Source organism: Carassius gibelio, chromosome A13 (assembly GCF_023724105.1).
Source record: "Carassius gibelio isolate Cgi1373 ecotype wild population from Czech Republic chromosome A13, carGib1.2-hapl.c, whole genome shotgun sequence".
In the NCBI taxonomy this organism is placed as follows: Eukaryota; Metazoa; Chordata; class Actinopteri; order Cypriniformes; family Cyprinidae; genus Carassius; species Carassius gibelio.
The window spans coordinates 7,258,524-7,274,561 of NC_068383.1; the positions used below are offsets into that span (position 1 = coordinate 7,258,524).

The window sequence follows — 16,038 nt, forward strand, 5'->3', positions numbered from 1 at the left end:
TCTAAATACTCAATGTAATGTATTCATATGGCATTGATTTTGTTCTCCCCAAAGGTAAATGGTGTGAGCTGAACATTGATGAGTGCAAATCTAATCCATGCCGAAACAACGGGATGTGCATCGATGGTCTTGATGGTTACCAGTGTGTGTGCTCCAGAGGATTCATGGGCTATCACTGTGAGAGAAACATTGATGAGTGCTCGTCCAACCCCTGTGTTCATGGGAGGTACATTAACCTTGCTGAGCTGTAACGATGTGTGTTTTCAAGCTCTGTGATTGAGAGCTTTGTAAATGGCCATCACATCCATTCTGAAAGAGACGGTACCTGTGAGTCTTTTAAAGAACGTAATGTACTCGCAATCCTTCTTGCCAACTCACTCTCAATTAGCTGTTTGGCAGTCTGGTACTCAGTAAACACAACATAATTAGACGTTACCAGCTGTTTCTTGCATTTTGAGCTTCTAACCAAGTTACAGTAATAATTTGATTTTAAACAAAGTGCTAATGCCTTAAATAGTAACAGTTTGGGTAGGACAGATTTTTCCCTCAGGAACCGTACTTGGGAAACATCTTAGCTTTGTTATTTTTTAATTTTGTAGACTGCATGTTGTCATGGTAATAATAAGGAATATAAAAGGACTCTACTTCCCAGAGAGAGATAGAGAGAGAGAGAGAGAAAGAGAGATAATGTTGTAACCCAACATTAGCAGTTAAACCTGGAAATTAGCTATTTAATCACAATCTAGTAAATGTTGCACTTGCACATTAATTAACCATCAATGTGACTTTATCAAGACAGCATGAGTGTGAGAATTGCAGTGGCACGTACGACACGACTTTCTAACATTTATAATATGAACTGACTATATTTTATTCACAAGACCCTCACTTATGAAAATCATTTATACAAGATTGTTGTTTTATTAGTGTTGCTGTTCGGGTGTGTTTTTATACTGTATTGTAAAGCCTCTGTCAGATCTCACTGTGCAGGTAATTGTGGTTGAGGTTGTTGCTTTATCAACATGTAAAATCATCTCTCATAAATCATAAATAATGAATGCAGAATTTGCACGTCAGGGCACATAAACATTCTCTTTTGTCATTGCAGTTGCCTGGATGAAACCGATGCATACAGCTGTCAGTGTGAGGTTGGATGGACTGGTCACAGATGTGAGATCAACATTAATGTAAGCATGATCTTTTTGAGCTTCTCAGGTTCTCAGTGCATCTAGTACAGTAAGTTATCAGAGCTTGGGAAGCGTGGGAAGGTTTTTTGTTTGTTTGGGTTTTTTTTGCTATTGGAGCAAATGGTAACACCAAACAAATATAGATATTTGTTGTAGTTTCCATTCACCACTACAGATGTTTACTCATCTATGATGACTTACATTTCTGAGAACCCTTAAACTGAGAAAAGGGTCCATTATGTAGCCAACGTGATGATGCCAATTGAATTCCCATTGGCCTTCTTGCATGAAATTCCATAGTGAATTTTGATTGCAGCGTAAGGCAGCTATAGTTAAATAAAAGATAGCAAAAAAAAGAGCAAAGTCAGTGTCTCGTATGTAGATTCTCCTACACAGTTGACAAAAACATGAGTGTCATAACAATGACAAAACCTAAAAGCTTACACACTACACTCTGCCTGCCTTGCCAGCACTGTTATTTCCTTTAGGAAATGTAAATCTAGTTGAATAATTTCAACTGAAAGTTATTTAGCATATGAAATCCAATAAACAGAATGCAGGTACACTGAAATACAAACTGTTTTGAGACCAGAAAACACTGTGCATTCATTTCTGAATGAATATGCTGGCAAAATGAATATGCATTATGTCAGATAGAGAAGGCCGTGTCTGTCTAAAGTGTCTCCAGGCTCTAATGAAATCAAAGTTTAACAGTGACAATGAGTCTCTTAGACATGACCGCCATATTTCATTGTGGAGACAGGGAACTATAATGTAAAGCTGTTAGGACAGACAACAGCATCACACAAGCACAAAACGTGAGTCTGTGAACAAGAGCTTGGACACATACTTTCCAATGGTAAGAGCTGAGTATCACTAGACCCACTATTGAAAGGATTTCCAACTATTTGACATCCAGCACTGCCAAAAGTGTCTGTCAGTGCCTTTTTCCGTAAAATGGGGTTGACTTGTGTTAAAATTTCAGTAATGGTGATCAAATGTCAAATGGAGTGGATTGGTTGTGCTGCCATTGGTGGTGTGTGCAGGCATAAACCCAGCTGGAGGTCCTCGTCAAATCAAGTTGGTTTATTGTAATTTCTCTGTATGACAGAAGTGGAATAAATTACAGTGTCTGTCGAGCCACACTGCAGAACATATCAAAGGTCTATACAAAATCGGCTTTTAACACAATGATGGTAAATACATTTAAAGGGATAGTTCACCCAAAAATGAAAATTCCATTATAATTTATTCACATTAAAGTGGCAATGGAAGTCAATGGGGTCCATCAACTACAACGGCGTTTTAGTGCCATGTAACTAAAAGAGGTTAAAGTCGTAATAATTTGAGAAATAAAAATGTAAATAAATTACACAAATAAAGTTGTAACAATATGAGAATAAAATCTAAATATTTTGAGAATAAATCCAAAATTATGAAGTCAATTAGTCAAAATTTAATAGAATTAAGTCGTAGCAATTACGAGATTAAAGTGATAATATTAAAGAGTGTTAAAACACATTATTGTAAGACATATTGTTTGTGTTTTGCTATAGAACTGACAGAATTTGTAAACTGAGACTTTGTGTTATAATAAAAGTACCAAAAGCGCAAAGCTTAGTGCTATTATTGGGTGGCTGGTGCATTACGAATAATGAATGCATTTAAATACATAAAATATTATTTCCAAGCATACTTTGCCTGCAAGTATATGACACATGACTTCTGCTAATTATCCCACACATATCAAATCAGTTGCCAGGCCACTGGATTTTCTCCATGTGCTCCCGATCTGGACCATTTGCATGCGCAGTATAGGCTATACTCTCAAAAACATAATTTTTATAAATTTTACTTTTTTTCTCAAAATATTATGACTTTAATCTCATAATATTTGATTATTTTTATTTATTTATTTATTTTTATTTACATGGCACTAAAACGGGATCATAATCAACTGTTTGGGTACACACATTTTTCAATATATCATTGGTATTCACCAGAAGAAAGAAATTTACACAGGTATGAAACAACTTGAAGGTAAGTAAATGATGATTGTTTCCATTTTTGGATGAACTATCCCTTTAATACAATACATTGACAAATTAGAATAAAGACATTCTACTTAAAGATTCGACACAGTACTAAGTGAATTACGGAAGTGCTGTATCGCAGTGAGGTATTGTAGGCATTTTGTTGTGAAAGTAGAAATTTAACCCCAACTCAACAAGTACAGTAAGTGTCTGTGTGTGTTCAATCATTTCACAAACCTAAATCATTCAAAGTTCTGCTCATAAATTAAAAAAGACACTTATTCACAGGTTGCATCAGGGGGGTTGGTCAAGGGACATCTAAAAGTCACAGAATCAAGTTCAACTGAACCTGCATGGTGATAAATAAAGATTCTATATCTTTACTGCTTGTGCTGGACTCTGCCTCATAAAAGCAAAACATAGTAACAAAGGTTGAATTGCTTGATTTCAGTTTTCACACTGTTTTCTTTGAATTAGAGCATAGGTGCACTAAATCATAGCAGGAAAAGCCAGATTTCAAGAACTCAATTTTGAGTTATCTTGTAGTAGTATGACAAAGCATATTATTCCGATATACAGGTGTAGATGAGTGCTTTTCATTGTCAGTGCAATATTTTGAAGAAGGAATTTAAATATACCATTGTAAAACTTTCTCATTGACTCATTTTGTCATATGAGTTTACTGTCAAACATTCAGAAATTATTAAACTCTACGAATTGAAGATCACCTAATTTCTCCCTATAGTTACAGTAATGAAGGTGAATTGGTTATAAATGACAGCACTTCATAAGAGACTGAGAAAGACAGAAGCTTCATTCTACCTGATCTCCTGAAATATAATATATGGCCTACTGTAGTTACATATTCTAAACTTCCAATGACAACAATGATAGGATGGAAAGGTCAGACATATTGTCGGGTTAAGTTAGACTTTTATGATGCTTAAAAAGGGAAATGGAGCACTATAATCTCCTGAGAAGAGAGAGAAATCAAGAACTGAAAGGCAAAAGACTGTAATTTAATGCACAGTAATCATGATATTGTATTATGAAATTCTATCAATGCTATGGTAAGTTTGTTTGCTTTTTGAGAATAGATTGTATATGTATTTCACGTGTAAAGTTATTACATTGTCATATTATGCTGCTCATAATTCCCACATCAGAAATGTAAATACTTCAGTTTAGTAAATCTTGGATATTGTACATACTGTATATATTCCTGCATGGTTTAGATGGTGGGAATTATTTTTCTGAATAACAACCACAGGATCATCTAAACACTAATGTCTGATTAAAATGCTTCTATCCCTAATTGATTTAATACCTAGCATGGCCTTAAATGTACCCCTGAGACGAAACACTTGGCTGCTTGGAGGACTTCAGAGGCTTGTTTAGAATAAATCATTAGCTGCTGTTTGCTCCCGTAATGACTATAGGACGAGATCTGTTTGTATCCTCACTTGCAGTATCAACACCACTAATGTACCATATATCCTTTTTGTATGAAAATTTTTAAATCACAGAAATGTAATTAAATTTAGCTGTGTGCCTGCAGTAAAATCTGTATTAGTGCCCTAGGAAAATGGTACGATCAAGCAATAAACAAGTGATTCAGTAAAAATTTATAGTAAACATTTGCCTACCAGTCCTTGAAATTTACTCGTATTATTGGTTGTGTGTAAAGAAATCATTAGTATGCATGGGGTATTGGTTAATTCTGATACTAAATCTGACTTGGTTAATTGCAAATTTCCCTACATTTGCATTTATGCATTTAGCAGACGCTTTTATCCAAAGCTACTTACAGTAGTATTCAGGCTATAATTATTTTTTTTGACCAGTTTGTGTGTTCCCTGGGAATTGAACCCACTGCCTTTTTGTGCTGCTAATGCAATGCTCTACCACTGAGCCACAGGAACATTGATTTCTTTCAGAAGTCCCTTATTTCTACCTTTTACATTTAGGAGTGTGAAACTCATCCTTGTCTTAATGGAGGCTCCTGTGTGGATCTTCTGGACAAATACGCCTGCATATGTGCAGAAGGTTTCACTGGGAAGAACTGTGAGATTGACCAGAATGTGTGTCTGCAGACGTCTCATAATTTCTCCCTATGTTTCAATGGAGGGACATGTGTGGATGGACCAGGGGCCAATTTCACGTGCAGGTAAAAAACAAGACTCCAGATGGAACTTTAGGTTTTTATGTGTATGATGTTTAACAATGTTGTTCCAGTTGCCATCCTAATGTCTTGGGCCTTGTGAACAGCATTTCCTATCCAGGGCTGCACTGAAAAAAAGAACTTGATTGTAGAGACTATTGAAGGCAGTGGTTACTTCAATCTACTTATACTTACAATGCTTTTTGGAAACACAGATTAAGGCCTTTAAAGTCTTAAACCAGAGTAGAAAGTATTCAATTAATTAAGTAATGGCATTTAAATATTGCATGCATTGCAAAAAAATTAAAATAAATAATAATAATAAGAAGAAGAAGAAGAAGAAGAAGAAGAATGACTAGCTCAGTATTTTTGTTTTGGGGGCATAAAATGGGGAAATGAAAAATTAAGTTTGAATAGTTTGAAAGTTTGAATTTAAAGTTGTTTCTTTCCGTAATCCAGTGGTAGTGAGCATATGTACAGTATTCACATTTTTAGACATGTTCTTTAAGACAACATTAACATGTTAATTTATTCCTAAAGTTTTCTTTACTTGGTCTTTAAATGCTTTTTTAAAAAAGTCTTACATTTACCTTGGTCAGACCTGCAGAAACCTTCTTAAGTGAAACTATAAAAAACATAATCACAAATATTTATTTGTGTATTTTTTTCACAAACAATAAACCATTAACAAGTAAGAGCAGGCTCAACAAACTTACATGTACTTTATTTTAAAATATATAATGTGTAATTAGTTACAACTTGCTATACAATCCCAATAAGACATTTCCACAGTTTCTCTTGGTTCTTTCTAAAGGTCTGCCAGAGTGGATGATTATGCAGCAGCTGCTACAACATTATCGCTGAACTAAAAGGCTAAAAATTGTTTGTGGTCCACATTCTGCATAAAAGGGCCCATCCAACACATAATATATCTCATTATCTCTTCCTCCTAAGACAATATTCTAATGTGAATATGGCCCCTGTCTTGAGTCTCTGATTAGCCCAGGCGATAATGCTATTTGCAATTCTCATTGTGTCAGGTGGACAGATGCACGGACAGAAAGACAGCTGTGGAATGAGAAAGCATTGTCTGTCCAAATGAGGCCTCATTGGATTGATTTTCTCAAATGGAAAACAAACGCCCCCGTCTCACTTTGTGTTTACTCTCATTTGAAATCACTTGCAGACTAATGACTCGCAGACCGATTGTATTAAAGCCTGTCTCATTTGGTAATGGACAAAAGCACACATTTTAGAGACCAAAAATTGGAGCTCAATTTTAAATCAGCCAACATCATTTTGTATAATGTTAAAGATTCAGAACAGATTGAAGGCTGATATGAAATCCATTAAAGCTACCAAAAAAAAAGAAAGAAAAAAAATGCCTCTTATTAGGCATAAACTGATTGCATATATATTAAATATGTATATAGCCCAGGATATACTGCATGCTTATCAGGCATTTTATGGAGAAGTAATAAGTACATTTTCTATGAAATATCAGATATAAAATTATTTGTTATTACATGCTGCCCAAAGAACACATTAATATGGAAATTAGAGACAATGAATAGATAGATTAATTACAATGGGAAAGCCCATTACACACTGTGTAAAATAGTATATCAAGTCATTCTCTGATATCTTTCATACCATAGTTGAGAATCTTGGTACAAATCTTTTGGCAAAGATCGGTTTAGTTGGAAGTTTCCTGCAACTGTCAAACTCTGATTTAATTTAAATGCCTATTAAATGCAGGCACTAGTAAGCATACAAAATAAAAAAATATAACATAATATATACATATTTTCTCATATCCATTTTACAAAGGAAAATGTATAGAAAAAAAATTGTCTGGAACCTACAAATTGCCTGGAATATTGAATATAAACATTTAATGTGAAAAACATTGCTTTGCTATCTTATGCTCCCAACAGTATAATGATGTGAATCTTATATATATGTAAATCAGAATATAAATTTTTAAGCCTGTTATTTCTATCTTTTGCTTTAGTGTGTCAGTAGGAAATATCAGTTTACATTTCCAAACATTCCCTTTGCCATTAATTGTAATAATCCAGTAAGATTTTTGTATGCAGAAGGAGTGATTAGAGAACAGAGATCTGTTCTCTCCATCATCCAGTCCATCTGTAATTACTTGAAGAAACAGAAAAAAACGGAGACAGAATTAAACCAGAAGAACCACGACAACATCTCCAAGACACCTAAAGAAACCTACCTTCAAAGCTACAGTAGGCCTAGTAGACCTTTTTTCCTTGGTACACGTGCGCATAGTTTTTTAGGTAGCTTTGTAGGAAGGTTTCTTCAAGTGTCTTGGAGAGTGTGTGCATGTGTGTGTGTGTGTGTGTGTGATGAATAGAACCGATAATACAGAAGACCAAAATATTTTTTATGTATATTGAAATGTTTTTTTGGGGCTGTATAAATTTGCATGGTTTCTGGTGAGATCTGTGTTCACAAACTCAGGTTATTTATTTATTTAGGCGAACCCCCTGACTAGTCCATGCAGAATCTATTTTAAGAAATCTCTGGACACTTTGGAAAGAGTATCTGTGTCGTTCATCTTGACCTACTATCTATGGATATTCTTACAGATTTGATTCTTTGTTTGATAGCTGAAATCTCTTTTTTCCCGGTGTGGAGACAGAGCAAACATTTGCCTGTTTGTTTTGAATTATGCCTTTCCATGTTAGTTGATTTATAATTTATGTAGAAGCGTTTTTAAATCTTTTTAAGCACTGTAAAAAGCTAAATTTGTCATTTCTAACCTTTAAAATATGTATTTTAGTGTTTGAACTGCTAGTGAACCGCTCAGAGCTCTGTAGTATACCAAAATATCTGTTTGTAATCATCAGTCTGCGCAGTGAAATCATCATGACTACAGAATGCACTGAATACACATACAATCACCATATGTCAACTGGGTGTCATTTTCCAGAACTTGACTTTTAAAAGTACAGATAATTGAACCAAACTTAAAAAATTCCAGGAGATATTTAGAAATGTTGCTACATGCCAACAAACTCTGTTAATAAGAGATTTTTCAGTTTGCTCACCATCTGTGTGGCAGGGCTTTCATGAGCTTAGCTGACCATATGTCTGTCATTAATTATAGTTTTTCCTTTTGAATATTTGCTTTTTTGATGGGCTCAAGGCCGTGGCTCAGAAAGTCGTAGCCTTCTGTTCAACCTTTTAAAGAGACATGCTTTTTAGAGAATCAAAACATCTGATTCTCTGTGCCATGTTTAAAAGAGGAATGTTTTTATTCAGCTGCCTGCCAGGTTTTGTTGGAGATTTCTGTGAGGTAGAGATGAATGAATGCTGCTCTGAGCCCTGCTTTCATGGGGCCATCTGCCAAGACCTCATCAATGGCTACCAATGTCACTGTCGACCAGGTGAGGCTATTTTCTATATTATAGAAAATATACAATATATTGCAATGTATATGCCATTCGAATATGGTTTACCTCTTATTGACATCATACTGTATGTACTGTAATAGGCTTTCACTCAATATGGCATTTTTGCCATAGACAGGGGTTAATGCAATACAATACAATGTTTATTTATATAGCACAATTTAAAAATCAACCAAGCTGACCAATGTGCTGTCCAACAAGAAAATATACAGAAGAAAATGTAAAAAACACAGAATGAAAGATTACAAACAATAAAACACAAGCTGTAAAATGGGTGATCTTCATGAAAGTAAAATCATAAAACAACAAATCAAGAAATATTAAACAGCAAAGAAAATAACTAAGTAAGTCTTGAGAGCAAACTTCAGCAGTTCAGAACTGGCAGAGTGTAAGGGTGTAACAGATCAGATGCAGTAGTACTGTTGCCTGATTTTGAAGAGATTTAAAAACAAACAGTAGAATTTTAAAATCAAAATATATTTGGCCAGCAGCCAATGTAGTGAAATCAAGGCTGGTTTGATACTCATATTTGCGCTTTCCTTAAAGAAGCTGAGCCACTGGAGCTTGAACCAACTGCAAACGTAAAACACAGTACCCTTATGAAACAAAAATATATCGCAGTATATTGGAAAATATCATGTAATATATTAGGCATATATTCTTATATATATTTATTTTTTCCAATATATTGCAATATATTGAAAGCGGCAATCATTTGTATATTTTGCAATATATTATATAATATATGTATCATCAATATATTATTAAATGTATTCAAATATATAAAATATTAGAAAATAAAAAGGTTAAATAATATATTACAATATATCATAATATATTTTAAGAAATATATTGGTAAATATATTTTCCTTTCGTAAGGGTAAATGACAATAAGTAACATCTTGATGATTTGCATTTTCTCCAAATTGAAATACTTTCTTCCTAGTTTAATATGCAGAGACAATGCAAACATTGCAAGCTATCAAAACAATGCTCTGTTTGTTTGTGTATGCCGACCAACCTGACACAGCAACATTGACTCAGTTTGAGGACGGAACTATCTGTTTGTCCTGACCAGTGGCAGATGGAAAGGGTTTGGGAAATCAATTGAAAACAATTTATTTGAAGTAATAATTAAGAGTGTTAATGTAAAAACATCAGTTTTAGTTATTGGCTATTTATTCTGACTAGCGTTTAACTTGTACATTCATGTTATTTTGATTGATTGCATAAAAACATCAGAATACATGTTTCTTGAGCAGCAAATCAGCATATTAGATTGATTTATTCATGTGACACTTAAGACTGGAGTAAATTATGTTAAAAATTCAGTTTTGCCATCACAGGAATAAATTACAAAATATATTTAAATTTACAAAAGTTTTTTGAACCAGACTTTTTCATGATACATATATTCCTAATTTTATTTAAAATTTATCCTCATAGTTTTATTAGCACTATGGTCTAATTAAAATTGTTTAATTGCTATGATGCACATTTTCATCTGATCTTTGTTATTGCAGACAAATTAATAAAAATAAAAATAAAATGATTTTATAAGTTTTTTTTTTTTTTTTAACACTGATCCCTATCCAGTTATGATGAATGACGGGGACAGTCATGAAAGTGTCTTGGAGGTTCAGTGTGGGAACCCTTTTTACGAAATGCAGTACATGTTTCTTAATACTTTCTGTCAATGTTTTGTTTGGTTTTTTTACCTGTTTACCTTCTTCTTAGCCTGTCTAAAGAACAAGAGAGATCCATGTTTATGAAAAGTCTCGGCTTCATGCATCTTGATTCCACAATGCAAAAATCACTTAGGTTCCTCCGGGGAGTAATTTACTCTTGCAGGCTACTGAAACAGACACAAGCCTCATACAATATTAAAATATTTTCAGCCTGTATGTGTGTGAGTGGATGCTTTCCATTGTGGAAATGTAGAAAACTTTTGAGACAGGGGAGGGCATGGAGAGGTGGGATGTTGTTGATTATGGGGTGGGCTCACTGTGGCACTCTGGGTTTTTGTTCCTGGCAGGTTGGACAGGCCTTCACTGTGAAGATGACATTAATGAGTGCTTGCTGCAACCATGCAACCAGGGAATGTGCATCCAGAATGAGCCTGGCCATGGCTACACCTGCTTCTGTCGGCCTGGATTTGTGGTAAGTCTCACTGAGTCCCCCTCAACACACCCCCTCCTCCTCCGTGAGCTCTTCATCTTCCCCTGAGGTGATTTTGAGAGAGACGCAATCCTGTTTGTCTTTCTCCTGTCAGGCCTTCGCCATCCGTTTGTTTCCATTCCAATATTGCAATGGCCTTTAAATATCCTTGACATCCTCAGGACGGTAGGCAGCAGGGTTTATTAGTATTCAATGTGCCAGTGGTGATTTTCAAGTACGGGGAAGCACAGATGTCACTTATCAATGGTAGAATTTGCACACTGTTTACCTATTTTGTATTGTAGTTTCTGCGGCATTGCTTGTTGAAACAGCCTGCCGAAGTACCGTTAAACAAAAAGATGAGCAATAAGATATTATATACATAAAGTACTATATATATACTTTATTTACACACTAGTTGTTATACATACTACAGGTAATTTTACATATGAAAACATATCATCGCTCATTAAGTCTCAAAGCAATTTCCACTCGTACATATATAGGTACCCGTACAGCTAAAAGCATAGTTGCTCCTGCTGGGCTTACTGTAATTTACACTCATATTCGGCCAAATGTTAGTTCTGCACTATGCTTGAATTCTAATGTCCTCAGCCTTTAGTTGTGAACACTGCACTTATTTCAGCATATTGCATCAAACTTTGTACTTCCTCACCATAAATGCCACATACTAGTGCAATTATTCCAGAAAGCCTGACTGCCTTGTTATTGTACTGACAATACGGTTGAGTGTGGCATCAAACCATATCCCAGCAGGCATTTCAAAAACACTTAGAGAAAAGATTTTTGTTGTGAGAAATGTCTTTATTGTGTGTTTCAGGGGAAAAACTGTGAATATAATTATGATGACTGCTTGATCCAGTCATGCCCTGATGGGTTTTCCTGTAAGGATGGCATCAACAATGTCAGCTGTGTCCCTCTGAATACCAACACATCCACTGTTCCTCCAATCTCTGTTGTATCGTGGAGAACCATCAACCCCATCCCAGAGTTACAACCCACTTTAGCACCTGTGGAGAGCTTCCAAAACACTGAGCTGCCGACAGGTTGGTATTAAAACCGCATATGCAATATTTTCTAGTTTTGTAATACTTCTGAATATTTTTAGCAGCCTCATAAAATCCACATAAAATTCTTACATGAATAGTTTTTGGTTTTGAATCTGAAATCTCTCTGAGTCACAGTCAATTTCTCATGAAGAGCATGCAAACTCTATATATATATATATATATATATATATATATATATATATATATATATATATATATATATATATTTATTTATTTTTTTTTTTTTTTTTTTTTTTCAGAATATTTAACAATATCTAAAAAGGGAGCCCACAAGATCAAATAAAAGTCAAATCTTGAACCTACTGGAACCTACAGTATAATTATTTTTAAGTCAATGCTTTGATGAAATTCTGGTTTTAGGTGTTTGAATCTTTTATTTTATTTCTCAATATCAGTTTTATATATAATATAATATATTATATATTATATATTAAAGGTCCCATGACATGGATCATTTCCTTATCTTTAAAAGCTTTTTAATGTTCTCTTAGGTGTACTTATATTGTTAGTATGATTTTTACATTTAAAATTTAGAAATAAAAAGCATTTTTACATCCTGATATTAGCCCTCTGGCTTGAATGCTCTGTTTAAAGGGCATGTGGAAACCCCTCTCAAATATAACGTTTTATATATATATATATATATATATATATATATATATATATATATATATATATATATATATATATATATATATTTATTTATTTTTATTTTTTTTTATTTTTTTTTATTTTTTTTACTATTACATCTATCGAGATTAACGAATCATGGAAGTGTGGATTATATAAAAAAATGTTCGATCTTTTCCCATCACATGAAAGGCTGCAGTGATGAGCATTGAGTAGACAGAGTCTGTTTATCGCGTGAATGCAGTGATCTCGTCATTATTGCAACACGTTTTCTCTCACAAAATGCTTTCACCACAGCTAACAGCAAACACATGAATACAGTAAGAGCTCCGTTGTGCAGCATAACAGCGTCATTCATTGTAACGGCAGTTTGGGCAAGTGTGCAGATATACTAGCGATGTGTAACAGCTCCGGAAAAAAAGGGAGCATTCTTTGATCGCTCTCTGTAGTTAAATCACAATTTAAATAACAGATTTGTTTCATGCTACTAAGAGAAACAACGCGAAGTTGATCGTTTAGTCACTGGCTTGATTCACTGATGCATAAACAGTATTAAACGATTTAGAAAGAAAGTCTGTGTAAACTTGAATGATTAGCTACACATCAGAAATCACTGATCACAGATCAGGCATTAATGAACACTGTTACTCACTGTTTGTGCCGGTGCTGTCGAATCCATATCATAAAAGTCTGTTTGTAACGCCTATGCTGAATTATATGTAAATATTTGGGCGGGCAAAGCAGAGAAAGGGGAGGTAACAATTCTCGTTGCAACGTCACAACGAGGAGATTCAAGATCAGCCTGATTGAGCTTCCATTTTCTCAAAGGCAGAGAAAGATAGAAAAATCTCGATTTACACCGATTCAAATTTCTAGAAACTTGGGAACCATATACAGGCTAGGGGAACTCATATTCATGTTAAAAAACCTCAGAAAGTGAAATTTTCATGTCATAGGACCTTTAACATATTATATAATTTCTCCTAAAATGAGATGATCACACTGCTTTTTCTCAGTCAAAGAGAGAGAGAACTTATTTGTGAATTTTAAAATTGCCTTTGCTCTCTCCTGTGGTATTAGTGACTACAATAACATACAGATACATTACCACAGGCAACATAATGTCTGACAAAGTCCTTGAAATGTGTATTCCGTAAACATTTTCCAAATAACCTACATTTTGCTTTGCTCTGTTCCAAAATGAGCTGGGAGCCCCTAAAGGTTAGTAAGATAAACACTCACCATCTGTGTTATGTCTGATAATAAGAGTTTTTTCCACATTTGTTCCACTAATGTTCTCCGAAGAAGCAATAGTTTGAACAAACTCAATTAGTTTTCGCTGGGAAAAATTACAGCTAATTAGGAATTATGTGCTATGGTTTATGATGTTTATTGACAGTGACACAAAACGCACATTGGTAGCAATGAATGAATTGTAGAGAGCCAAAATGTCAGTGTGGAACATTAGGACTAAATTTCCACATCATTTAGGAAATTGAACCGTCCTAGCCCAATTTCCTGACAATGGACTAATAAATGGATTCTGGAGGCTAAATTTGTCAAATCACTGAAGGTAATTTGGTGAAGCAAAGTCTAAGCAAGTTATTTTAGAAGAAGAAAAGCTATGAATGTGCTTAAATTTCCCTAAAGCATGACTTTTCACTTTCTTTCTGAATTGATTTGAATTTATCTGCTGGCCCATAGCCTTTTTCCAAGAGTTTTTTTTTTCTTCTTCTTCTTCTCCTAAATACAGCATTTCAGATTATTAAAAGGTGAGAATGAGATGTCATTCTCTCGGTTACAAGTGAGTTTCTGTTGTACACTTGATCTTTTAAATGCTGCTCTGCTAGAACAGTATCTAAGATTGCTGCTTTACAAAGTGAACCACAACAGATCAATAGGCCAAATTAAAGGTAAATGTGTTTCTGGCATACGTAGAGAGTGATTTTGACATTTAAGTTAGACTTTATGGTGGTCCTGGGGGGGGGGAGGCAACACAATGGAATTAAACCTCTCCGCAGAATGAAAAATGTAGTAAACTGAGAAACTGCATTTGGATCTCTTGAGGGCACAGAAATGTGTCTGGATATGACGGCATGAATGTTTGCTCTAAGATACCATCAGCACTAATTTCTTCAGCCACTACTGAGAAAGACAAAGTGTGTGTAAGTCAGTGCCCTTGGGGAACAGAGCAGTTAATTTACCAAGCATGCACTTTACAGAAATCAATGAATTTACAAATGCTACAAGACAGCTTTAAAGGTTCGCCTGGGCATCCATGGGAATTTTCTTCAAGTGCCCGAGAGGTACACTAGCTGAGTAATCGCTGTGCGATTGTCCAGACAGGGTGGAATTGAGGCTATTTTTTATGGAAGATAAAACTCAAGGAAGCTGCTATTGTCTTAACTCAAAAATAGCGGGATAAATCTATCATCACAAATTGGGCTCAGAAATCCATTTAGCCTTTGGATCGCACACACTTTTTTTGATGGACAGCTTACTGGGATCGCTTTCACAGAACAGTTAATCAAACTTGATAAGATGCAGTTGAATTGTAGATAAAATAATTGCACATTTATCAATCTCTGGGTTAAAGCTTGATGTTTTGGTTTGGTTTGGTTTTTGGTTGTTTGTTTGGTTGGTTGGTTTTCATCTGTAATTCTCATCTCTGTGGTTAAGTCAAATTTAAGAATTGTCTCTCTCTCTCTCTCTCTCTCTATATATATATATATATATCAAGTAAATATTCACAGTTTAGCTTGGCAATAATTGCTGTTTGTAGTTAGAATTTAAATTCATGTGAATTAATTACATTTCTATTGAATTCCATTCACAGTTCTGTATGTTTGCTACCTCAGTTTGAATTCAGTTTGAATGTAAAAGGCATTGTCAATTCAGTCCCAATTCCTAAGTGATACACAGTACTGGTATTCATCCTTTTTTTTTTTAAATGTATGTATGTTGAGGTCCCCTACCTCAAATAAATAAATAAAAATATTGGTAAAATAATGTAAAAATGAGAGCAGGATGCTAGACTGCAACTAAAAAGCAGATAAAGCCTTGAATGCTTGATGCAGTTTTTAATTAGCATTTTTTTTTTACATTTCATTGCCCCACAGTTAATCATTGGTCTTAGAATATAATAATTTGTCTAAGTAATATTTTTATTTTAAATATTGTTTAACAAAGAACATATACTGTAACTTTCAAATGGACCAACAAACTCTCATCGATATGTCTATATAGGTCGCTCTCTAAAAAAATATTTTGCCCTAGGTGCAGCTATAAATAGATTAGCCAGGATCTTGCATGATACCTTTGCTCTCTCTTTCTGCTGTC

General features: G+C 34.5%; 1 protein-coding gene across 1 annotated transcript in view; it reads left to right on the forward strand.

Annotated features, from left to right (window-relative positions):
- The window catches only part of LOC128025995 (protein eyes shut homolog), a 171,545-nt gene that overhangs the window by 77,240 nt on the left and 78,267 nt on the right, over positions 1–16,038 (forward strand). Inside the window, exons 24-29 of the mRNA XM_052612653.1 lie at positions 55–226; positions 1,109–1,187; positions 5,188–5,387; positions 8,673–8,797; positions 10,857–10,981; positions 11,820–12,045. Coding sequence (XP_052468613.1) covers positions 55–226; positions 1,109–1,187; positions 5,188–5,387; positions 8,673–8,797; positions 10,857–10,981; positions 11,820–12,045 — 927 coding nt within the window. The remainder of the gene's footprint in view (positions 1–54; positions 227–1,108; positions 1,188–5,187; positions 5,388–8,672; positions 8,798–10,856; positions 10,982–11,819; positions 12,046–16,038) is intronic.